At 33.0% G+C, this 24151-nt stretch overlaps 1 protein-coding gene across 2 annotated transcripts; it reads right to left on the bottom strand.

Moving 5' to 3' along the window:
• Positions 1–183: 183 nt before the first annotated feature.
• LOC140441528 (UDP-glycosyltransferase UGT5-like) lies at positions 184–24074 on the bottom strand. 2 transcript variants are annotated; one of them, XM_072532308.1, is made up of 6 exons: positions 23578–24074; positions 8139–8330; positions 5737–6009; positions 3098–3634; positions 2700–2925; positions 184–476 (listed from the first exon to the last, which is right to left on the bottom strand). In XM_072532308.1, exons 2-6 carry the CDS (start codon positions 8299–8301, stop codon positions 200–202), a joined length of 1476 nt encoding a protein of 491 aa, XP_072388409.1. In that variant the 5' UTR covers positions 8302–8330; positions 23578–24074; the 3' UTR covers positions 184–199. The 2 variants fall into 2 exon arrangements, with proteins under 2 accessions (XP_072388409.1, XP_072388408.1); XM_072532307.1 differs by lacking the exon at positions 23578–24074 and having other exon boundaries at positions 8139–8594.
• Positions 24075–24151: the final 77 nt, after the last annotated feature.

Genomic DNA, 24151 nt, shown 5'->3' on the forward strand with positions numbered 1-24151 from the left:
GTATAAGTATTGTATATTGCTAGTGTCTTTTATTTAACATAAACTTTTGTTAATAATACAGCTGTACCTACCAATTCTTATGTTGGTATATGATTTGAAGAGGGTCAGTTCTCAACTTCAAATTGTTAACTGCCATTTTCAATTAGTACATGCTTCTATTACGTAAACTCAAACAACATAAAATAAGTTTGAAATGTTTTTAATTAATTTTAATTTTATTTTGTTTTCTTAGAAGTCGATATAACAGAAAACAAAGCAAACAGACTAAAATAACAATAGTTACTACAAATACTAATAGAAATAATACAACATCGAGTAAGAAATATTGATACCATGGTAATTGCAATCTTCGGCTTCTTAAGTGTGGTGCGCCTTTATGCCTGATAATATAGTCGATCCAGTGGGTTGCAGTTTGAATTGGTGACATTGCTCTGTCGTGGAAGATGTTGGAACGAGTTTTGGCATTTTGAGCAAAGCTGAAAGAATTAAAAAATTTACTTTATGAAACATAAATGCTTAAAAATTAAAAATATATTAATAATAGTTCTGTTAAATTTTGCGCAATCCATTTTGGATCAGACCTGATATATACTGAGTGAAATAGAAATCCGAACACCCACTTTAAATGATTTTATTTCAATAAAATTTGGTATAATTTATTTATCTTACTGAAAAAAACAAGTGATAAAGTTTTTAGCCTTATCAGTTGGAGATTCCGGTTTTTATACTTTTTGTTTTTAAATTCACTAACAATCTAAAAATAAATATTTCAGCAGCAGTAAAGATCTAAATTTGGCGGATTGTGGTTCTTGACATTCTTTACGATTGGTTACGATGCCTAGAGTACGGAGACCTGTAGGATTTCGTCAACGTAGTGACTTTTATAGGGGCCGTATAATGGGACTTCGGGAAGCTGGACTTTCTTTTCGGGAAGTTGCAGTTAGAGTGCAAAGAAGTGTAGACACCGTGGTTAGGTGTTGTCAGGCATGGCTTCAAGAAGGCCGTACACAAAGAGCAAGGGGCACTGGACGCTGCCGTAGAACTATAGACCGTGAAGATCGCCGCCTAAGATTATTGGCCTTAAGAGACCGTTTCAGCTTTCGACTACCAGCTCCATTGCAAATGAATGGTTTGCAGAACACGGAAGACCTATTGGCATGCGAAGTGTTTACCGACGAATGAGAAGTTTTGGCCTGTTTTCATACCGACCACACTGGGTCCTCCCCTTAACTCCAGAACACCGCCGTAATCGCCTTTAGTGGTGCAGAGAACGGTCACTCTAGAATCAGGAATGGAACAGTATTGTCTTAAGTGACGAGTCTCGATTTTGTTTAGGCATGCACGATGGTCGAGCGAGGGTTAGAAGGCGACGTGGTGAAAGGAGGAATCCACAGTTTTTTGTTGAAAGACATATTCATCACACTGTTGGAGTTATGGTTTGGGGTGTTATAGCTTATGGTTCCAGGTCACCTTTAATCTTCATCAGAGGTAACATAAACGCGCAGCGTTATATCCAAGAAGTTCTAGAACCCCACCTTTTACCCTATCTTGACACCCTGGTAAATCCAACTCTCCAACAAGATAATGCCCAACCACATGTTGCAAGAGTCACAATATACTTCTTTCAACATAATGATGTCACATTGTTAGCATGGCCCCCAAGATCTCCCGACTTATCACCAATTGAGCACGTGTGGGATATGATGGGTAGGAGATTGCTCAATTTGCAACGTCCTCCTCAAAATCTACAAGCACTTCGAGAGGAGTTGGTGGATGCCTGAAATGAGATACCACAAGAGGACATTGACCACCTAATTAGAAGCATGCCTAGGCGCGTTGGAAAATGGGTAACACATCGGGGTACATCCACACATTAGGTAAAGTATTGTCCACACATTACACGGTAAAAGGGCTTTAAAGCAATGCAATCATTTTGAAATTTTAATCATTTACTTATTATGCTTCATTACTTAAATGCTTCAAAATTTTATTAAAATAAAATCATTAAAACTGGGTGTTCGGATTTCTATGTTACTTAGTATATTTCCTAGTTACAATAGGTTACGCAAAAGATACTCCAACATACCAGGTCTGGTAGCGTTAGATAATACGAAAAGAGTCCGCAGCGTTCTTCTTTTGATACCATAGGTATCTGGGATAAGTGATCTTTTAGAGTGACCTTTTTAGTTAAAGAGCTAGAGAGAGAGAGAGAGAGAGAAAGAGAGGAGAGAGAGTCATATGATTTAAATCTGAAACGTAATTTTTTTAGAGAATCTTTTGATGCGATTACGGTTGTTTTTTTAAACCATTCTACCGGGTTTACTTTACCATAATTATTTATTGACAACATATCTTGTAACCTATAATTGATGTTAATTGATTGTAATGATAACTTACATTGCTTATAACAATGATAGCTTCTTTTAGTATCAGATGTAACAGTTAAACAAATTATTTCTCAAAAACATCCCCATTGAGGTCTTCGTAATAAGTTTCCATGCATTTTGAAATAAAAGCTAGTATAAAACCTTCCACGGAAACTTCAAAAATAATATGCCTAATTATAAGTCTTTTTCTTTGCCCGATGGGAGTGCAGATCAGGTATTCAGTAATTTTCCTAATCTGTCAGTGTCGATGGCAACCGTAAATGCAGTTTTATTAAGTATTTGTCAAGAATAGGTTCAAAAGGTATCACTTACCTATAGTTTGTTAAAAGTTGCTGTAAATAAGAATATATGGTTTCTTCAGAAAACTTGGAGTCCTTATACGGAAGAGATAAAGCATAACCTTCCTGCACTCCGTTAAGAGCATTCGAAGCTTGGTCATAAAATACAGGAATTACAAGCATCGGAACTCCATAATAAATCGATTCGTAAAAACTTAAAAGTCCTCCATGACTAATAAAAACTTTTACATTTGGATGAGCTAAAATAAATAAATATTTATTATAAACAATTCGATAAATATTCGTAATAATGTAAGAATTAAATATATTTAACATAATTATGTTTAAAGATAAATAAATTTAAAATTTTAAGTTATATAAAAATTTATTTTTCATGATGGACCTACAAAAATACAAAAATAATGTATTTACCTAAAACTTCCATTTGCGGCACCCATTTTTCTATCCTAACATTTGTTGGCTTTCCTGGTAAGATATCTGTCTCCCATTTCCATAGCACTTTCTGTTTTAGCCTCTTAAAAGCTTGCACAAAGTGTTCTACCTTATCTAATCTCATCTCACTGCTCTTTAAATTAGAACCCATACTGAAATATATAACACCGTCTGTAGCCTCGTCGAGATATAGTTTAAGGTCCTCTGGTAAGATCCCCGGTGGTTGAATATGTAATCCTCCTACGTTAATTAAATTGGGCACCAGCGGTTTTGACGGCGTCAAGCTTTCATGTGAGTTAGTAAGCACCAATGAAACGTTGTTCAGTAGTTTAAAAATATCGGGACAATCAGGAAAATGCTGTTGTATAAGTTGGTTATGTTGGGGTAAAAAGTGTAACTGGTGAGCAGAATATTCAAAACTGTACAATATGGTGTTATATACTCTTTGGAGAAAGTTCATGTCTGTTGGAAAATTGGTATAGGGCATGGGATTATAAGAAAGTTCCGTCGGATTACCTGCAACAAATTTTTTATATATTAATAAATAAAAATAGTCAATTATAATATAACTCAAGTCCCTAATTTAAAGAAACACGTAAAGTAGCCGGGAGGAACGTTGCACCAGAATGGAAAACGGAGAAAGCACATGAGGGAGATGGCCTGGCAGGCTGCGAATAGTGCGGCTTCGTCAGGGAGGCCAACATTGGGAGACCCAAATTAAAAATGAGGAGGACCTTACACGGTATTGTGCAGTCGATCGTCCTCTATGCGACACCAGTCTGGAGTGGGACGATAGAGATAACGGCCTACAAGAGGCTCATGACACAAGTGGACAGAATAAATCCGTTGCGATGCGCCTATAGGACTGTCTGTGTTAGCCTTGTGGATCATTACTGGATGTGTTCCGCTGCGTGTAGACAGGAAAGGGAAAGGTCAATTGAAAATAAAGCAAGCTGGACTACTATACACATCTATATCCGTGCAGTGATCAAGAAAAAAGAATAGGAAGAAAGACAGCTGGACGGCAAAGATAAGAGGTAAAGATGCTGTAACGTGAAGGTAGAAAAGTGAATTAGACTGTATGAAGTAAACTATGTGAGTTAGGCTATGTAAGTCAGACTGTGTGGAAGGAAGAATTACCCAGCTGGGAGTAATGCCATACTTGAAGCGATGAGGGTCTTTCACGGGGAACCTAGAGCGGATTTCCTCTAAAAAAAACCATTTTTTTGGACCAAAAAAAGGGGACACAAGGAAAAGGGACAGGAAGCCTCCTTGCTGACAATCTGTGGATAAATAAAAGTAGTGCTTTTCAAGTGTTGCAGGCCTTACAGCGTCTATTCTGCTTCCGGATTGCTGAATGACAAAGGAGGGTCTGGTTTAGCAGGTAGGCGTTCGGCGTAGACATGGTACGGACGGGCGTTTTAAAGTACCTCGGAAACTATCGCCGGGAGTACAAAGAACAAATCCTTGAAAATGAAGAAGCGAATATTTATTGCAAATAAATGTTACCATGGCTTATTACGTAACTAAGATCATGAAACGTTACAAAAAAAAACACAATGCCAAATACACAACACCTTAATAAGACCTGTGCTCACATATGGTTTAGAAACCTGGACACTCTCTAAGCAAATAAATGTTCCTTGCAAATAAATGTTACCATAGCTTATTACGTAACTAAGATCATGAAACGTTACAAAAAAAAACACAATGCCAAATATCCATCCATCCATCCAATGGCGCTACAGCCCAAATCGGGCCTTGGCCTCCTTCAACAGGCTTCTCCAACCATCTCTATTTACCGCTGTTCTTTTCCATGAACGCGTTCCCAGGCAGTTCCTGGCATCCTCATCGACTTCATCTTCCCATCTCTTTTTAGGTCTTCCAACAGGTCTTTTTCCCTGCATTCTTGCATTTAATAATTTTCTGGGGATTCTATTCTCATGCATGCGGACCACGTGCCCTGCCCATCGTAATCTCTGCAGTTTAGTATGTTGTGCTAGAGGTGGTTCGCTATATTGCTCGTATATTTCTCTATTGTACCTAATGCCAAATATACAACACCTTAATAAGACCTGTGCTCACATATGGTTTAGAAACCTGGACACTCTCTAAAAGGAAGTATGGAAAAATTAATGATATCATTAAATATAACAGTTATTAAAATAAGTGGCTGGATGGAATATTTAAAATAATAGAAGAGCGGAAAATACCAAACAAAATAAGCGAACAAGTGCCAGTAGAAAAAAAAACAATTAAAAATAAAAAATTTAAGAAAAAATCACAAAACAGATTAGAATGAAGAAGAATCCTGGAACAGGCAAAGAGCCAAGAAGGGTTGTAGAGTTAGTGATGATGTTGATAAAGGAAAACGGACCCTTAAAACTATTGTAACCTTTTAGACATAATTTTAATATTTGAATAGGTTAGTGTAAATATATATATTTTTAAAGAAGCTTTAAATAATTAAAATCTCTTTAATCAATGTTATTTCAACACAATCAGGTAATGCAGATGTACGGGACCGAATTGACATGATATACATAATAATGGTCCGGATATGAGTTCAGGTTCAAAAATTATAAGAAATAAATTGTTTTAAATAGTTGTTAACTTACCTACTAGAGAATTAGTGCCGCAAGAGGAAGCTCCGGGTGAAAAAACTACCAGATGGGCGTTATAATACCAGGCCAAGGCTTTGAAAGCGTCACTGTGGAATTGTTCGACCACAACCACATCAAACTGTTCAGACTCTGAGTTGATTAGATTCTGGAAATTTTGGTGCTGGAAAGTTTTTTCTATTATTGGGAACACTGCATTGTGAAGTCCTAATGAGTAAGTCACTTTATTTATAAGATCACCTTCGAAAAAATTTCGCTTTTTGGAATAAACTGGAAGAAAAAATAAAATTTTAGAATTTTAGAAAACAGGTGATGTCAGACGTATTGAAATACAAAATGTGATAAAAATTATCTTTTACTTTCGTTAGATGTTACATCGTTATTTACTAATATACCAATAGATGTGGTTATCTATAATACAATAAATATAGAATTTAATTCAAAATTATACAACAATCTCTAAGGATAGCTTTTAGTTACATTTAAAATATATTTTTGACAACATCTATTTTAGCTTTAATGAGAAATTATGTCGCCAAATATTTGGAGTAGGGTAGTCCACTCAGTCCCATAATAGCAAACATCATTTTGGATATCATTTGTTCGATATCATTTCGGGATACCAAATTAATAAGAACTGAACCAAACAACTAATGATAGATTTGTATCAAAAGCCAATACAATGTGATAGATATTTAAACTATTATTTTAAAATCATCTTATTTATTAAAAGTTTAATACAGGAATTGAAATGAAAAATGGGGTAAGACATATTAGTAATGAAAAGTGCATGAACAGAAACTTAAACTTGCTATTAAACATCTTTGACAATAATGAATACTTAAAACATATCCTTAAGAAATCGATATTTAACTTGGACCTATTTGACGGTCTTACTGATAGCAGAGCAGTACAACTAATTCAATACAAAAAAGGTTCAGTAGACGATAGTGTAGATTAAAGCGGATCTTTATATTAATAAACAAAATTTCTGTTTTTACTATCCTCTTTACAATTTCATATTTTCAAATTTTTATTCAGCAGCAATTTTTGTAGGTGTATCTTTTTACATGCTTCATCGCATTCTTTAGTAAGACATTTTTTACGTTTCTTGTACAAAAATTATGAAATATTTCTGTTATATATTAATCCTGCATCGAAACACTAAATTACATTCATTTAGCAAATTCCCATCAGTAAATATGAGCACGTGTTGATATTCGCCGTCTCATTCGTCAAGAGGCTATTAAATATAATTTATTACCTTAAGCCAGACAGATTCTCATGTTACAGATCCAAACTTGCCAGCATTTTAAATTCAAATTGTATCGTGTTGATTTTTAAGTTAATATATTGTGTTATATTTATGTTAATAGTTATTGTTAAGTTATTTACTGGTCGTGTTATTTTTTAGAGTTTAGTTTAATTGTGATATAATGATTAAATTTCAAGAAATTCTTACACTAACAGTTTCAAAAGTAAATATTTTTAAAAATCATATGATACACATCAGTACGACCCTGTTTGGCTTTCACGTGCTTCTATTGACAATTGGGATTTTGTAAAATAAATAGGGTTCAGACACTTCGGAAAACATGATAGGCTTGGGTGAGGTTATGTCATGTCGATAATCAGCTCAGAATGTCCACGCTGCTATGATTAATTGAATTATATGTAACCGTTTTATAAGTAAATAAATAGTTATGTTTTTTTAGTCTGTACTTCAAATACACAACATATTTGGCGACGAGTTACATAAATAATCCACCTAAAAGTCGAAAAAAGTATGTTTTGTTAGTCTATGCTTCATTAAATACACAACTTTTAGGAGAATTATTATTAATTTTCAAGAAATCGAATTTTGAAGCTATTTTTGCAATAAGTAAGCAACAAATTAACAAAAATAACCTAATAAGCTCTCCTTTTAAATGATTTTCTATGCTTTTTTAATGAAATTTTGTCACTTTACCATCTAACTTTTCACTTTAGTATTTAAAATCAACTAGCGATCTTAATTATTTATATAATATATTGTTAATAATAAGTAAAAAATTACGTTTACTGTTTTGCATATTCTGTTTATTGCCTATTGTCACCAAATTATCAAAAGCAATTGTTAGATATTTGTATCAAAGAGTGTCACGAAAAAGGCTTTTTATTTGTCAATTTCTCTAGTCTATAAATTTAGCAAAAGTGTTTATTTTTGCTATTTTTTTATAAAAATGTATTAAAAATATATCAGTTGCATACTAAATTACTATTAACTGCAAAAGTAGCTCAGATTTTTACAAATTAATATACGACAGATTATTGTCTTATACTGTTTTTTAAATGACATGTGCAATTATCTAAAAAAATGAGGCTAAAATTAATATATTAAAATATATATAGGTACATACCTGTGTATTCCTCGACAAATCCAGTAAGTACAATATTCCTATATGTACCATTTTGTACCGGCTTTTTATCATAATAGGGAGTTACTACGGTAACATCATGTCCAGCCTCAGCAAGTCCTCTCATTAACGTATTTGATAAAATATAGTGGCTTTTTGTACTCATCACAAAAACACCTAGTATACGAGCACCATCTGTATATAAGCCAAAATACGATAACAAAATAATATAAACTAGTTGTTTAATCATTTCTTTATGATTAACAGTATCCATCGCGGATATAAACTAACAAAAAATAAATATTCTTTAAAAATATCTCGATTTAAAAAGTTTGCTAGTTTAAAAAAAATAAACCAACATAACCATCACTTGAAGCTTATCTTTTTAAGAAATAAAAATGATAATTTTATTTGTTTTTTGTAAAATGATTATACAGCGATGTGATTTGTTTGTTACTTTCGCAGACGTAGCTGTTAATATAAAACCGGTTAAATTTAAAATGACAAAGATAAAGAATATTTTCATTATCTTATGAGGTTATGAATACTAATAATATTCTAGACAGTTTTTAATTAACATTTCGATATGTAATTATATCGACAATAATGTATTTTGAACATGAACATGAACAAAATATAGTTACTACGATAACATCAATATTTTTAGCAAATTAGCAAAAGTTCATTTGAAAGGTATGTTTTAATAACTGATCATTTTAACTTTTTATTTAGGTCCACTTTTTCAAAATTTTTTGGAGGTGGGAAACATTTTTCTTACCTCTTATAAACCTTAATATTTTTATACATAAAAAGTAATCACCGACCCCTTAGTTCCATATAATTATTTTATTGAAAATAACTCGATCTCTCTCTTCAATGGCGCTCCAGCCCAAATCGAGCCTTGGCTTCTTTCAAACTATGCCTCCAACCTTGACGGTCCCGCACGATCATCTCCAGGTTCTCAGGTCTAGCAAATTTTGCGCGTCCGCTGCCACTTCATCCTCCCACCTTTTCCGTGGCCTTTCTTTTAGTGTTGCGCCCTGCATTTTACTATCTAGGACCCTTTTTGGCAATCTTCCAGTCTCTATTCTCACTACATGACTAGCACATCGAAGTCTCTGAAGATTTACGAATTCTGAAATTGGTGCCTCTTTGAATAGTTGGAAAAGTTCATGATTGTACCTGGATCTCCATACTCCGTTTTCATTAATAGGTCCATATATATCTTTCTTAGGACTTTTATTTCAAATACTTCCAGCTTTCTTTTTGTGTCTTCTGTCACCGCCCATGTCTCACATCTATAACATACTATTGGTCTAATAATAGTTTTGTAGACCCTGATTTTTGATCTCCAGTGTGTGTTTTTGGAGCGGACCACATGGGCGAGTGAAAAGTAAGCTTTGTTTCCCTTTACTATTCTTCTCTGAATTTCTGATTCTTCTGTTTCATCAGTGTTTAATGTAATTCCCAGATATGTGAAACTTTCTACAGTTTCAATATCGTCCTCTAGTTCAACTGTGCGTCTGTTTCCACTAGCTCTTGCCTGTGTTAGTATTTTGTCTTTTGAATATTTATTTCTAGTCTGGTCTCTTCTGTCCCTGTTTTTAATTATATTTCTATCATCTCTTCTGTTCTGCGAGACATGATGCTAATGTCATCGGTATAGGCGGCAATCTGTATTGATTTATTTCTTAGGAGATTACTTCTTCCTATATTCAGCTTTTTTATCACATATTCAGAAGTCAGGTTGAATAGTGTCGGTGCCAGCTCGTCTCCTTGTTTTAATCCTTTGACTATTGAAAAGTTCTTAGTGAGCTCATTTTGTACTCTGACAGTTGCTGTTGCTGACGGGTCCATTGTTGCTTTTACTAGTTGGGTGTATTTCTGGGGGATGTTAAAGCTATGCAATATTTGATATAATTTTTGTCTATTAATTGAGTCGTAGCACTTGATGAGAGAGGAGGGTCTGTTTTAGCAAGTAGACATTCAGCCGAGCTTGGCCGAGGGTCAAGTTTTAAGTACCTTGGGAACTTTCGAATGAACTACGAAGAAACTAATCTTGCACTAAGGTCAGTTCTGGACTGACGAAGATGTCTTTTAAAAATTTCAGACTCTCTCTATAAAGACAAAAAACAATAAATAAAAGGTGCCGGTGCCGGTACCCGACGACCTAACCCTTCTTCTTTTTTATCCGGGCTTTTGACCGACTACGGCTGAGTTAATACTAAAAATAATAACAAATTTTAATATTAAAAGTGCCATTCTCATTTAAACACTAGTACGTCACACTTTTAGTACGTAGGTAAAACAGTACATTAAAAAAATTATTGTTGCGTTATCAATATTTTTAAAATGCATACTAAATTAAAATTGAAAATTATAATTTTTAATTACTAATTTAATATTAATAAGCCACAATTGAAGGTTAAAATAAGTTTATCGACGTTTCAATTTCCACTTCGAAACTCATTCTTAACCCGGCGTCACATACGTAGATTTTTCTGTCATTAGTACATATGTGGGGTGTGACAAACCCCAATTTCTAAGAAAATCAGAATTTTTTCTGGCAGTTTTTTTATGTTTTCTAATTTCATGGTCTGAAGTGATCATCTAAGGACTATTTAAGCAAAAACGAAATAATCAGAACACCTTTATTCAAAAGAAATTAAAAATAAACTAATAATAGGCAATTCTCCATAAGCAAAAACCACAACTTAACTGAACAATCTTACCAAAAAATATAAACACCATATGATCAAAAATACAATAGTAAATGAAAATCTAATAGTAAGATAATACAAGGAAAAACTCTGCCCGGTTGTACAGTGAAAGAAAAAAAATTAATCGCTATTTGAATTCATGCAATTTTGACAACTTATGACAGCATGCTCCAGGCACAGTAGTGATTCACAGTTTGAACAGAAATATTTAGTTTTCCGATCTCGGCTTCTTGGACATACTGAACATCTTCCCATGAGTTTTGGAATCTTGGCAGGTGGCACTGCAGGGGCATCTTGGCCAAAATGTACAATGTTTTGACGAATACTCCTTGGTATTCTTGGATTATTTTTTCTTTCAGATATGTGGTCCTGGATCAATTCAAAGCCCAACATTTTGATAAACAATCTTCTGGCAAGTATGAAATCTTGATTGTTTTCTCTGTATATCACCAAAGCATTTATGACGGCTGTATTCAAGAGAGAAAACACGATCGTAAGAAGCCATCTCCGTGAGTTTCTAGATACGTTATATGATGCAGACAGTTCATCCACTACATCTACTGCACTTTTAATAAAGTTGTAGAAGCTTATTATTTCTGATAAATTTTTATCGCCAGTTGCTTCATCAATAGCTCCATCATGGTGCATGGTGGACAATAGTAGGACGTTTTTTCGGCACATACGATAAAAGTGTAATATCTTTCTAAAAGCCAAATAAAGATGTCATTTGTTCTCTGTTCTGGACTGTCAAAAATTGTGCTGGGATGCATCGTTTGTTCTTTCTCAGCGTGCCTACTGACGTAAGTTTATGCTCGTTCAGCAATGTTATCATTAATTCATAACTAGTGTACCAGTTGTCAAAGGTCACATTTCGGTTGGAACCAGAAATAGGTTGTATAAGCCTCTCTACTATATCTATTGGGGAATTACTAACACTGTAGGGACCTTCTGGCTGTTTTCCTGCATACAATTCCAAATTTAAAACGTAGTACGAACGGGCATCAACTAGGGCTTGCACTTTGATCCCATACTTTGCAGGCTTGTTGGGCATGTACTGTTTGAAAGCACATCTTCCACGAAAAGGCTCCAACTTCTCATCTATCGTCACATATTGAGAAGGAGTGTAGGCCTGCTTACAATTTTCAATAAATTTGTCCAGAATTCCACAAACTGGAGCTAATTTGTCAATCGCCAATCTGTCTTTACGATTCTCGATGTTATCGAACCGAAGACAGACCATCAGGAATTGAAAATGATTTATAGACATCGTATTGCGGAATATATCGACACCAGTCCCATCTGTTTGCCATAAGTCTCTCAAATTCTGACGATTAGAATGAAACATACCTGCTAAATAAAGAAGTCCGATAAATGCTTTAATTTCACATTCATTGGTTGGTTTCACCATGCATTTATTTTGATATGCAATTGATTTTTGTTGAATTTTGAGATTGGTCCAGCGCACTATGTCTTCGATCATTTGTAAGTCAAAAAACAATTGCCAACAATCTGAAGCACGTTTACCATTTTTTGCATAATGCTTCACACCCGGCAAATGAGTAATAATGTTCTCTGATCTTGTTCGAACCCGTTTATTATTTGAAGCAAGTTTGTTCCATTGTGTTCCGTCTTTTTCGAGATACATTTATTCGTTTCTTGGAGGTCCGTCAGTGCTTTTATTTTCCGTCTCATTCTGAAGTTCTGTTTTTGATGTCTCCATGTCTGAATCTCAGTCACAAACTACATCTTGTATTGCGATATTCTGCTCCGAGTCGGTGTTGTGGTCGCTTTCAGAGATATGGTCAATATTGTCATCGCTTCCCGATTCGATGGCATCATCATCAATTTCAGCCCATAGAGCTTCAAGCTTTTTCTGTTCCGCTTCGTATGACATGATATTTTAGCAAAAAAATTAAACAATTGAATATGCAGATTCAAATAAGTCAAAAATAAAAACTTACTTATAATGTCAAAATTGCAAACGTGAGTACATAGGTGGGGTTTGACACACCCCAGAGCGTTTCAGGCGCGTGTAACTTCACTCACTGCCTACAATGTACTGAGGCATGGTACCCTAGAATAACAGAGACACATAGAAGCGACACAGCGGTCCAAAAGCGGGTACCATTTTTGTATACGCATGCCCGATTCTGGTTGTATTACTGTCAAAAACACGTGCTTATTCTTTAATTCTGGTTGTATTCGATAGTCCGTAGGCGTCTATGGTAAATACTCGACGCAACAAGTGCATTTGACCATTTATATAATTTATTTATAGTTAAAAGGTTATAGTTATAGTTTATAGTTATATATATAAGTTTATAGTTATAGTTTATAGTTAAAAGTTTAATTTATATTTAAAATGGCTGGATATATTTGTGCGATTCGCGGATGTTCATCTGTGACAGGAAAAGGAATAAGTTTATTTAGATTTCCTAAGAATAATAACAGGTAATTACTATTGCTTTGTAATTATTATTAGTTATTACTAATTACATAATAGTATTGGTTTGACTTTCGAACAGTAAGCCGACGCCGACGTGTCTGTCCGAGCTATAAAAAAATAAACTTTGGTCTGCCAAGGGATACCTAGTTCAAACTGAAAACATTAAATTTGGTGACAGTGCTTTTTCTTTTATTGAAAGACGCAAGTCTCCGAAGGCTAGGTCAAAAAATCAACAGATGGTGGCCAAATGTCGGCGCGCTCGAAGACAATAACAATACGAATATAGTATTTTTAAGAAATAAAAATATATAGAGGGTTTTATACACGGGAATATTTGATTTAAGAGCGTAGGCGCAAAATTTGGGGCAAATGTTTTTTAAATGTATTCATTTTTTTCGAATCCTGAAAAAACTAATAAGTATTTTTGAAAAATTTAAAAGCAGAATGAAAGACCACATTATTACTGAGGGCCAAAAGTCCCCGAAAACTTTTATAATGTTTATTTTAATAAGTTAGAGGGGTGAAAAAAAAGAGAAAATTTAGTGTGATTTTTAATTTCAAATATCTCATTCAAAAAAACTTTTTGTTTATTCTAAGGGACTTTCGGCCCTCGGTAATAATGTAATCTTTCATTCTGTGTTTAAATTTTACAAAAATATTTGTTAGTTTTCTCAGGATTCCAAAAAAATGTTAAAAAGCATTGGCCTGAAATTTTGCGTCTACGCTCTTAAACGAAACAAAGAAATTACTAAAATGCTCAAACTAAAAATTGTTGGAAACATAATTAGACCGATAATTGGGAAAATCTTAAAATTCCAACAGAACAAGACTTCAAAATTGCAAAAACATGGTTGCAAATAAACAAACTTACATTAAATTATGAAAAAACTAAATAGGTACTCATCTACTTTTTGCTATATACAAAAGTTTTCTGCCAATTTTTAATTCGTTAAATATAAATAAAAAAGATCAAATATATGGATCGAAATACATAAAATATTTAGGAGTTTTAAATGGGAATTACAAATAAAAAATATTAAAACTTTATTTGTTGTATATCTCAATATTTAGTGACACTTTTGTGACTTCATCAGGAGAAAACTGAAAATTTATTAAGATTAGATATTGACAAAAGTTAAATATTTCATTACTTACAATATACTTAGAATATACTAATACCATAGAATAACAGTGCTAATACTCTTATAATTGTAAGTAATAAAGTATTATTTATAAATACAGACAAAGTTCTTTGTTTAAAATTTGTTCTGTTAAAAATTTGTAGTGCCAAAGTGTGGATAGAAGCTTGCAGACGAGAAGATTTGTTATTCAAAATGGATTCACTTTATAATAATTATAGGATTTGTGAACTGCATTTTGAAGATAATGTTATTGTAAAAGGAAATAGAAGAAAAACATTGGCGCATGACGCAGTACCTTCAATATTTTCATATAATACGACAAACACAATTAACCACGGTGAAGATATCGAAGAACCACCAAAGAAGATTATCGTTTTAGGTTTGTGTACATTTAAGTTAAAAAATCATATTTTTCGAAAGCAATATTTTATGCTGATATATTTTCACGCTGAGGTTTTTTTAGAGAATGTTATTGTTTCGGGATCGACCCCACAATTAAAAGAAACAGACAAATTAATTTCAAATTCTGAATGTTTACCTGCTGTTGTTCAAGGTAGGTATATAATTTGACCTAATTGGAGTGGAAGTTAGATTGAGTTCAACTTAGTTACAAGAGGTTGTAATACCAGACAATAATTTATTGTTTAATCTTGATAGTAAAAATCATTACAATATTTTACAATTACTTTTTGGTAATAACCTCTCAACTGTAATGGATTTAATAATGTGTATATTTCACAAACGATAAAAAATAAACGGTCGTTAAATTAATGTATGTTTTAGGACCAAGTACGAGTAACTACTTATTGTCACCTACAGCTGCCACACAGACAGAGAGTAATTTAAGCAACAGATCACCGCGAAAACAAAAACTAAGATTAAAAATAAGACGTTTGCGAAGAAATTGTAAGAAGCTGTTTGTGAAACGAAAGCAAAATACTCCTCTTCGAGATTTTATTAAAATGTGTGACAAATTTTTGGATAAACCTTTAGCAGAAATTGTAAAATCACATGTAGCTCAAAAAGGAAAAAAACCAACGTCTCGGAGATTCAGTCAAGATATGAAGTAGTTTGCCTTGACATTGTATTTTTTAAGTCCAAGGGCCTACAAGTATATTAGCAGTTTATTAACCCTTCCAACAAAAAGAAGTCTACAGAGAATTACGCAAAAAATCTCTTGTAAGCCAGGTTTAGACAATGATGAAATATTTAAAGCCCTTCAACTTAAAACCAAAATAATGCTAGAAGAGGATAAGCATTGCCTACTCTGCCTCGATGAAATGGCCATAAAATCAAATCTTTATTTTGACCTGGGTCGTGATGAAATAGTCGGATATGAAGACACTGGGGATGCAAAAGGGTATTCTTTATGTAAAAATGTTTTAGTGATCATGATCAAAGGTCTTTATTCATCCTGGAAACAACCTGTTGCGTTTTTTTTTTGTTGGAACGCAGTTAAAAGCAAATAGTATAGTACCTATTATTGAAAAATGTTTATCAAAATTGAGTGATGTAGGTTTGTATGTTGACGGCATAGCAAGTGACATGGGTTCAAACTTTGTACAATTAACAAACATATTAGGAGTTACTCCTGAGAATCCAGAATTTGAATTGAATGGAAAACAGCTTTTTTACATTTTTGACCCATGTCACTTGATTAAAGCAACTAGAAATAATTTTCTTAGACACTCTTTTAATTTTAAAGGTAAAAACACATCTTGGATGTTCATTAGCAGCTTTTATCACCAAGATAAAAAACAATTCTATAGGTGTGCACCTAAACTTACAGATTCACATATCAATCCCACAAGTTTCCAAAAAATGAAGGTGTCTTTAGCTACACAAGTTTTTAGTCAAACAGTAGCTTGTGGAATGAATACATACATGTCACTGAATGGACTTCCAGCAGACGCTATAGGGACGATAGAGGCGATAGAATTCTTTGATAAACTTTTTGATTTGTTAAATTCTTTTTCTCTGAGGCACCCAAATAAATTTAAGAATGTGTTTGATGGATCTCAATTTCAAATAGATTTTTTGGAGGAAGCGCTTACATTGTTAAATGATATTAAAGTATTTAGAAAAGACGGTAAAGAGGTAACAAATAGAATAAAATTTATTAAATGTTGGAGAGTAACTATTAACAGTTTGTTAAAATTATGGGAAAAAATTTCATTGTGTAACTCTTTAAGGACGGGACACGTCAAAAGACGTTTTAGCGTAACTTCCGCGACAGCCGGGTGGCATCAGTAAATTACCTTTTGTAAATAAAAAATAATTATACCATTAAGAATGTCAACAAAAGTCGGCCCTGCAGGTAACTATTTAGTGCAATATTTCATATTTATTGAAAGTCAACATAAATGCTCAATTTGATTTAAGAGCGTAGGCGCAAAATTTCGGGCCAATTCTTTTTAAATGCAATCATTTTTTTTTCGAATCCTGAGAAAACTAACAAATATTTTTGAAAAATTTAAATACAGAATGAAAGATTACATTATTACCGAGGGCCGAAAGTCCCTTAGAATAAACAAAAAGTTTTTTTGAATGAGATATTTCAAATTAAAAATCACACTAAATTTTCTCTTTTTCTTTCACCCCTGTAACTTATTAAAATAAATATTATAGAAGTTTTCAGGGACTTTCGGCCCTCAGTAATAATGTAGTCTTTCACTCTGCGTTTAAATTTTTCAAAAATACTTATTAGTTTTTTCAGGATTCGGAAAAAATGAATGCATTTAAAAAACATTGGCCCGAAATTTTGCGCCTACGCTCGAAGAATTTATATTGTGTGATATGCCCACTGACTATTAATTTTCTGGTTGTTAGCTGTCATTGGCGGCTTGGCCACGTAACTTCAAAGAGCTGTCGCTTCTCTGTGTTGGGTTTTTCTCTGCATGGTACAATGAATACACAAGGTATGATACATAATGTTCCAAAATCGGTTCGCTTTCGCGCATGACGTAGTCAAGATCGCTTATTCCCGCAACATTTGAATGTAGTTGTATAGGAAAGACTTTTAATTTTAAGTTTTTTTATATAATTTGGCTAATTTAATTATAGTAATTATAAAGAGATGATAAAATTATGTTATTATAATATTTATCCTTTATAAAACATAGATATCCTTTATAAGACAAGTTTTAATTATCTTTTATTACACGTAGGTACAGGTTAATTAACTTATACTCCAGAGTTCGATATTTCAGATGTTTAAAAATATACAGAAAAGTGGTAATGGAGGTACACAAAATTTGTACGTATATATACCTACTGAACTAAACACAAAATCAAAATAAATAATGACAAAGTCAACTTTATTTATATCGAATGAGCTAGCTGGCCATCGAATATGAGTGTAGTGAGGGCACACAATATTGCACAACATTTAAAATGACATTTTTGTAATATTCACACATAAAATTATCTTGGTATTGTTTATAATAATGATAACATTGTATATTTTAATAATGATAACATGATTTAACAAAGAAAAATATGTTATTTTGGAAGATGCTAAATTGATTTTCTCCGAAACAGTTCTTATTGCAAATTGCATAGCAGGCTGAGGCTAATTTCTTACTTAACAAATCGATATGAAAAAACCATTTAAGGTTTCATGACTAATAATTAATAAAAATAAAGATTTAGACTTACGTCGTTGACCTAGAAGTAGTAAGAAGCTGCTCAACATACTTTTTGGACTCTCTGTGTTCGCCTCCTTGTACGCGTTTCTTTTGGTTGGTTAAAAGGGTAGCCGATGTTGATTTAGGCAAATAAAGACTAGGTACTGCCTCAGGTTTGAGTTTTAGACCCTTTTTAGAAACGTAATTTAAAAGTTCCTGTTGTAGATTTCTTTGGTAATCTTCAGTTTTAAAATGTGTATAACAAATTCTTGCAGTATTACAATTAAAATTATCCTATCTACAACAAGATATAATCCACAGTTTTCTGGTCACGCTATCTTTAGGAAATGTATGAAACCTAAAGATTTTATCTTCATTGTCACTATTGCAACAAGCAATTGCACAGCGTACTTTGAAAAAGGTACAAAACCAGATATACAATGGCAAATAAAAACTTTCAGTTTTACAAAAAAATACTATACAGTATAAATAAATAGTAACTAAACACCATTTGTATGAAGACACATATATAAGCATATATCTAAATTATTTTTCTATTATAAAATAGATGAGTCAGTCAGTATTGAGATACTTTAAAATATATTTATTATCTCATAACTTGCAATTTGCAATAGTCACCATTGATAACCGATATTATTGTTGAACTTTTGTTTTTATACAAGCTTTCTGTCTTGCCGGTGTAAAGTCGTCTGAAGTCGATATTTATTGTGTTTTGCGTTTGAACTAATTCGTGTCTTATTTTCATATTATTATATTGTTTGATAAGTAAATTTTGCATATAATAATCGGTAGGTTATAGTAATGTGTATATTTTTTATTTTACTAAATTTCATTATAACTCATCTAAAATACCATATTGAATTGTAAAACAGATTTTTTTCTATTGTACTCTATTTTGTTTTTATTTCAGTAAAACTGCTTGGAAGTGAGTGACAGTGAATCAGAATAAGCAAATCTACTACTATTTACCTATTCACAGTATTTCCTCTGCAGAAAATTTTTAAATTTCAAGGGATTTGCATAAAAAAGAGTACTTATATTATTAGTATATTTATGAAAACAAAAATAAATATTTTGCCTGAATCTCTAGGAGAAGTAAAGGTTTTACGCTACTGAAAATATATTTTTTATTCAATTATAACCAAAACAAAACATTTAAAAAAAAATAGATCACTTTTTAACCATAATTTCAAAATTAATGTGTACGTTAAGCTGTAATAATGGGTTCGAGGTGGTTCAGGCGATCTTAACTACGTCACACTCCTGGGCCAGCTGTCAAATGTCATGCGCAATATCATACCTTGTGTATTCATTGTACCATGTACTGAGGTATTGAGGTAACGCCTGAATTTGATGGTGGGAACATTTTTGGGAAGCTATTGGGGTGGACGTGCGCATAAGTCTGCGTTTGATTTATTTTAAGAGCGATATTTGGGAGCTGGGGTTTGTGAAACCCCACATATGTAGTGCCGGGTTAAAATACAAAAACGTTTTACTCATACCTCAAACCAAATCAAAGCAAATAAATAAAGAAAAAATATTTCGTTTAGGACCTCGTTTTATTTCTAGTAAATCTAAAAAAACTTTATTTGAAAATATTACGTTAATCATATACATAGATGTCAAGACTCGTATGAGCAGCTCATTGCTTTTTTTACTTTTTGCTTTCAATATTCTAGCTGTTTTCCTTTTTAGGTGAAGGAGTTAAACTTACATGGAAAGAAGATGCTTTTCCTTATAATATTGGACAGTCTGAGGAAAAAATTAAAAGAGTCCGCTAAAACTGTATAATACTGTATAATACATCTACGCTAAACAAATATAGTTTTCAAAACTCCACAAGGATCTGTTATCAGTTCAACACTTTTTTGATTTCAATAAATAAAATATTAGATAATTTACCAAAACTTGTTAAAGCAAGATTATATGCTGATGATTTATTATTATATGCAAAAAGAAAAAATATTCGCTCGATACAAAAACATCTACAATGTACATTAAATCATCTTGAGAGTTGATCAAAAGCTGTGGGAGTACAATTTTCTACTACCAAAACAAAATGTATATTGTTCTCAAAAAATCGACATTCTACAAAGCCAAATCTGCAGGTATATGGAAACAGCTTAGAATATGTTGTTCATATAAAATTTTTAGGTATGTTTTTTGATAACAAACTCTCTTGGAAAATGGACATTATGTACGTCAAGAAAACTTGCCAAACTGGTCTGAATTTATTGCGAACACTGTGTAACAACAATTGGGGTTCAGATTTTAAAAGCCTTATTAACACTTACAAATCATTTATACGATCAAAGATTGATTACGGATCAATAGTTTACGCTCCTTCCAAGAAAACATTACTTTCTCAGCTCGAAACTATACAGAATACAGGTTTAAGAATAGCCACAGGAGCTTTTTGTACCAGCCCAATTGAAAGTCTACAATGTTTAACTGGCGAACCAACTTTGAAATTCAGGAGAATGTATCTATCGTTAGCTTATGCTTCAAATATTCAATCGATAAAGTCACATTCCGCTGTTCATACCACAATTGGGGACCGTTTTAAAGATATTTATATTAAAAAAACTCGAACAGATCCTCCATTCTACGATAGAATTCGAAGGTTGTTATCCTCTTATACCATTCAATTTCCAAACTTCTTTGATAAGTCGACTACGGCTGCATTTCCACCATGGACAATACCCCCTTTACAATGCGATCTAACTCTTACCAAATACAACAAATTTAAAACTCCTCACAAATTAATAAACCAAGAATCATTTAACAAACTGTCCTGTTTTTCTTATCATTATCACATCTATACAGATGCATCCAAATCCACTGATAGTGTAGGATCAGCAATCTTCACTCCAAATACCACATTGCAAAACTATCACCTACTAGCAGTATTCTTTCTGGAGAACTGTACTCGATTCTACAAGCATTAATTCATATAAACAACCACAACATCTCCAAAACCCTGATAATTACTGACTCTCTTAGTGCATTACATTCAATAAAACAGCTCTATACCAGTAATCCTATCGTTCATCTTATAAAACATCAATTATACCTTATAAACCAGGCAAAACAGCAAATTCGTTTCATCTGGGTTCCATCACACACTGGTTTGGAAGGCAATGAAAAAGTGGATCATTACGCTCGTGAAGCAATACAAAGTGCATCATCAATAACAGTGAATATAGTGTGTGCCGGATTTTAAATCACTCGTAAAAAAGAAAGTGCTGGGAAAGTGAATGGGGAAATAAATGGCAACAATCAAAATCATTTCTAAATACTATTAAGCCTACAACACATTCATGGTGTGAAATAAACATTGACCGCCGGGTATTCGTTAAAATGACTCGATTGCGTATAGGACACAGCAAACTAACTCATGGTTATATTATCGCCAAATCAAATCGCCCTATATGTGATCTTTGTAACTATAATATATCCATACCACATATTTTGGTAGATTGTCCCAAATTTATTAATGAAAGAAACAAACATTCAATACCTGGAAATATCAAGGATGTTTTAGGAGATAATTGTAATCCGAAAAATCTCTTCAATTATCTAAAGGATATTAATATTTTAAACAAATTGTAAATGAGTTTAATTTACTTATATTAATATATAAACAGGTTTTACTTTAGTTACTAATAACACCATATTGTGAAATTAATCTTAACTTAAATATTGTACTACAAACCTACCCACTTAATTGTAATGTACAATTGTACAAATCCTGACTGTTTGTAATTTAATTAATTGTATATTATGTCCTCCCGCTAATAACTCCAAGTAGTTGATGCGGTTAATAAAGAAAAAAATATATAGTTTTTAGAAAAGGTAACCCATTCCCGACAAACAGAGAGTTTACTGCCAAGCACTTCAAAAAAGAGCCGACATGATAACGATGTTTCAAATGTCCACAATAATATGCAAAGTACTCCTTTATGTGTTAATCATACTTAGAAAGTCAAATGAAAACTCCTAGTAGAAGTAGTTTCTTTAGAAAGAAAACTTACTGATTCCTAGAACAGACAGCCACTAACTTTCGAATAGAATTAATGTAAGTGGTAAGTGGCTATACCAACAAGCAACCAAATCAGTGTACCCACAATGTTTCGAACCATATACCCCATCACCAACCACAGCAATATCCAATAATGAGCAACTACTCAAATACTCAAATACTCAAAGAAAAACTTAGATATGAGAGACATCAGGATCATTAACGCTATCTATTATAATCAGATCGCTGTGGTAAAAGAGAACAACGTCTTTTCAAATGAAATACAGATTGAGAGGGGCGTCAGGCAGGGCTGTGTCCTGTTTCCTACTTTGTTTAATTTGTATTCAGAGGAAATAATCCAGGAAGCACTAGAAGAATATACGGTTTGCCGACGACACTATTTTATTAGCGGAATGTCTTGAGGATTTACAACAAATGGTTGACAGAGTGGTAGAAGTCAGTGAAGAAAACGGACTGTCCCTAAACACAAAAAAGACACAATTTATGGTAATTACAAAAACCCAACAGCGCCAAGAAAACATAACAATACATGGAGAACAAATTAAAAAAGTTGAAAAATATAAATATCTGGGTACAATAATTAACGAAAATAATGAGCACAGAGAAGAGATTAAGGCAAGAATAGGATAGGCAAGAAATTCTTTCAACAAACTGAAAAAAGTAGTCTGCAGCAGGGACATTTCAATTTCTTTAAAGATAAGACTTCTGAGATGCTACGTGTTCTCCGTATTGTTTTATGGGTTAGAGGCTTGGACTTTAAAGAAAGATGTTTCGGACAGATTGGAAGCCTTCGAGTTATGGGCCTACAGAAGGATCTTAAGACTAAGTTGGGTGGATAGAGTCACGAATGTCGAGGTGTTGAGAAGAATGGGAAAAGATAAAGAGGTTTTAAATACAATTAAAGTCAGAAAATTGCAATATCTGGGACATGTCATGAGAGGCGAGCGTTGTAACTTGTTGCAATTAATAATGCAACGAAGAATACAGGGTAGAAGGAGTGGCGGAAGAAGATGCATCTCCTGGTTAAATAATTTGAGAGCTTTGTTTAACTGCACTTCTGCTGACCTCTTTAGAGCAGCGGCGTCGAAAGTGCGAATTGCCATGATAGTTGCCAACCTTCTTAGAGGAGATGGCACGTGAAGAAGAAGAAGACTTAAATATACGTTTTAGTACGCTCGTACCTTTATCCGCACCATATCCTGCACCCTATAGTACCATCTAAGATCACACTTTATTTGCCCAATACAGATACTACTGAGTGGCTAACTGTGACGTCACACAAACGCCATTTTCTCCGATGTAATCGGAAGATTCAGCCATTTCATGGGCGGAATCACTAATATCTATATTCTTAAATAAATAATCTGTATGAACTATATTGTTATAAGGTTTATTCTTATTTCCTCAATAAATGGTTTATTTTTTCAACTTTTGCTTAAACTTACTTCAACATCAATGATAACGTTTCTTCTACTTCGAATACAAATACTTCAACCAGCTCCACATCTTTATTAAAAGTGTTTACCTTTTAATAAAGTTTTCATAACGCTCCTCAACAGAAGCTATGGACATACTGTAATACTTAAACAATTTCTTATTATTGTTTTTTAATTCTTTATGTAGTGTAAAATATATGCCTCTGAGGATTCTTGCACTGTTTATTTCAGGGACACTTTGGGGTCACTGTGTATAAACGCGTCGCACATATGATACACAGATCCATTTTTTATCAACACACACTTACTTGTTGCACTGTACTATAACCACTGATTCACTGATCTATTTAACAAATTTTATCTGAAAGCGACACGCTGCAAAAACGCTAAACAAAAGTTTCATTTTGATACATCTACAAAAATCGCGGTTTTGTTTATTAATAAAATTTAAAATGTGGCAATGTGTGTCTTTTCAATGATAATATAGTTCTCCAAATTGTATTTATAACATCGTGTTCTAAATTGACGTTTTGAACATCTCTGTTTATTCTTTGTTGTACCACTAAAATAAATTAAATTTCAT

This window comes from Diabrotica undecimpunctata, chromosome 5 (assembly GCF_040954645.1).
Source record: "Diabrotica undecimpunctata isolate CICGRU chromosome 5, icDiaUnde3, whole genome shotgun sequence".
NCBI lineage: Eukaryota > Metazoa > Arthropoda > Insecta > Coleoptera > Chrysomelidae > Diabrotica > Diabrotica undecimpunctata.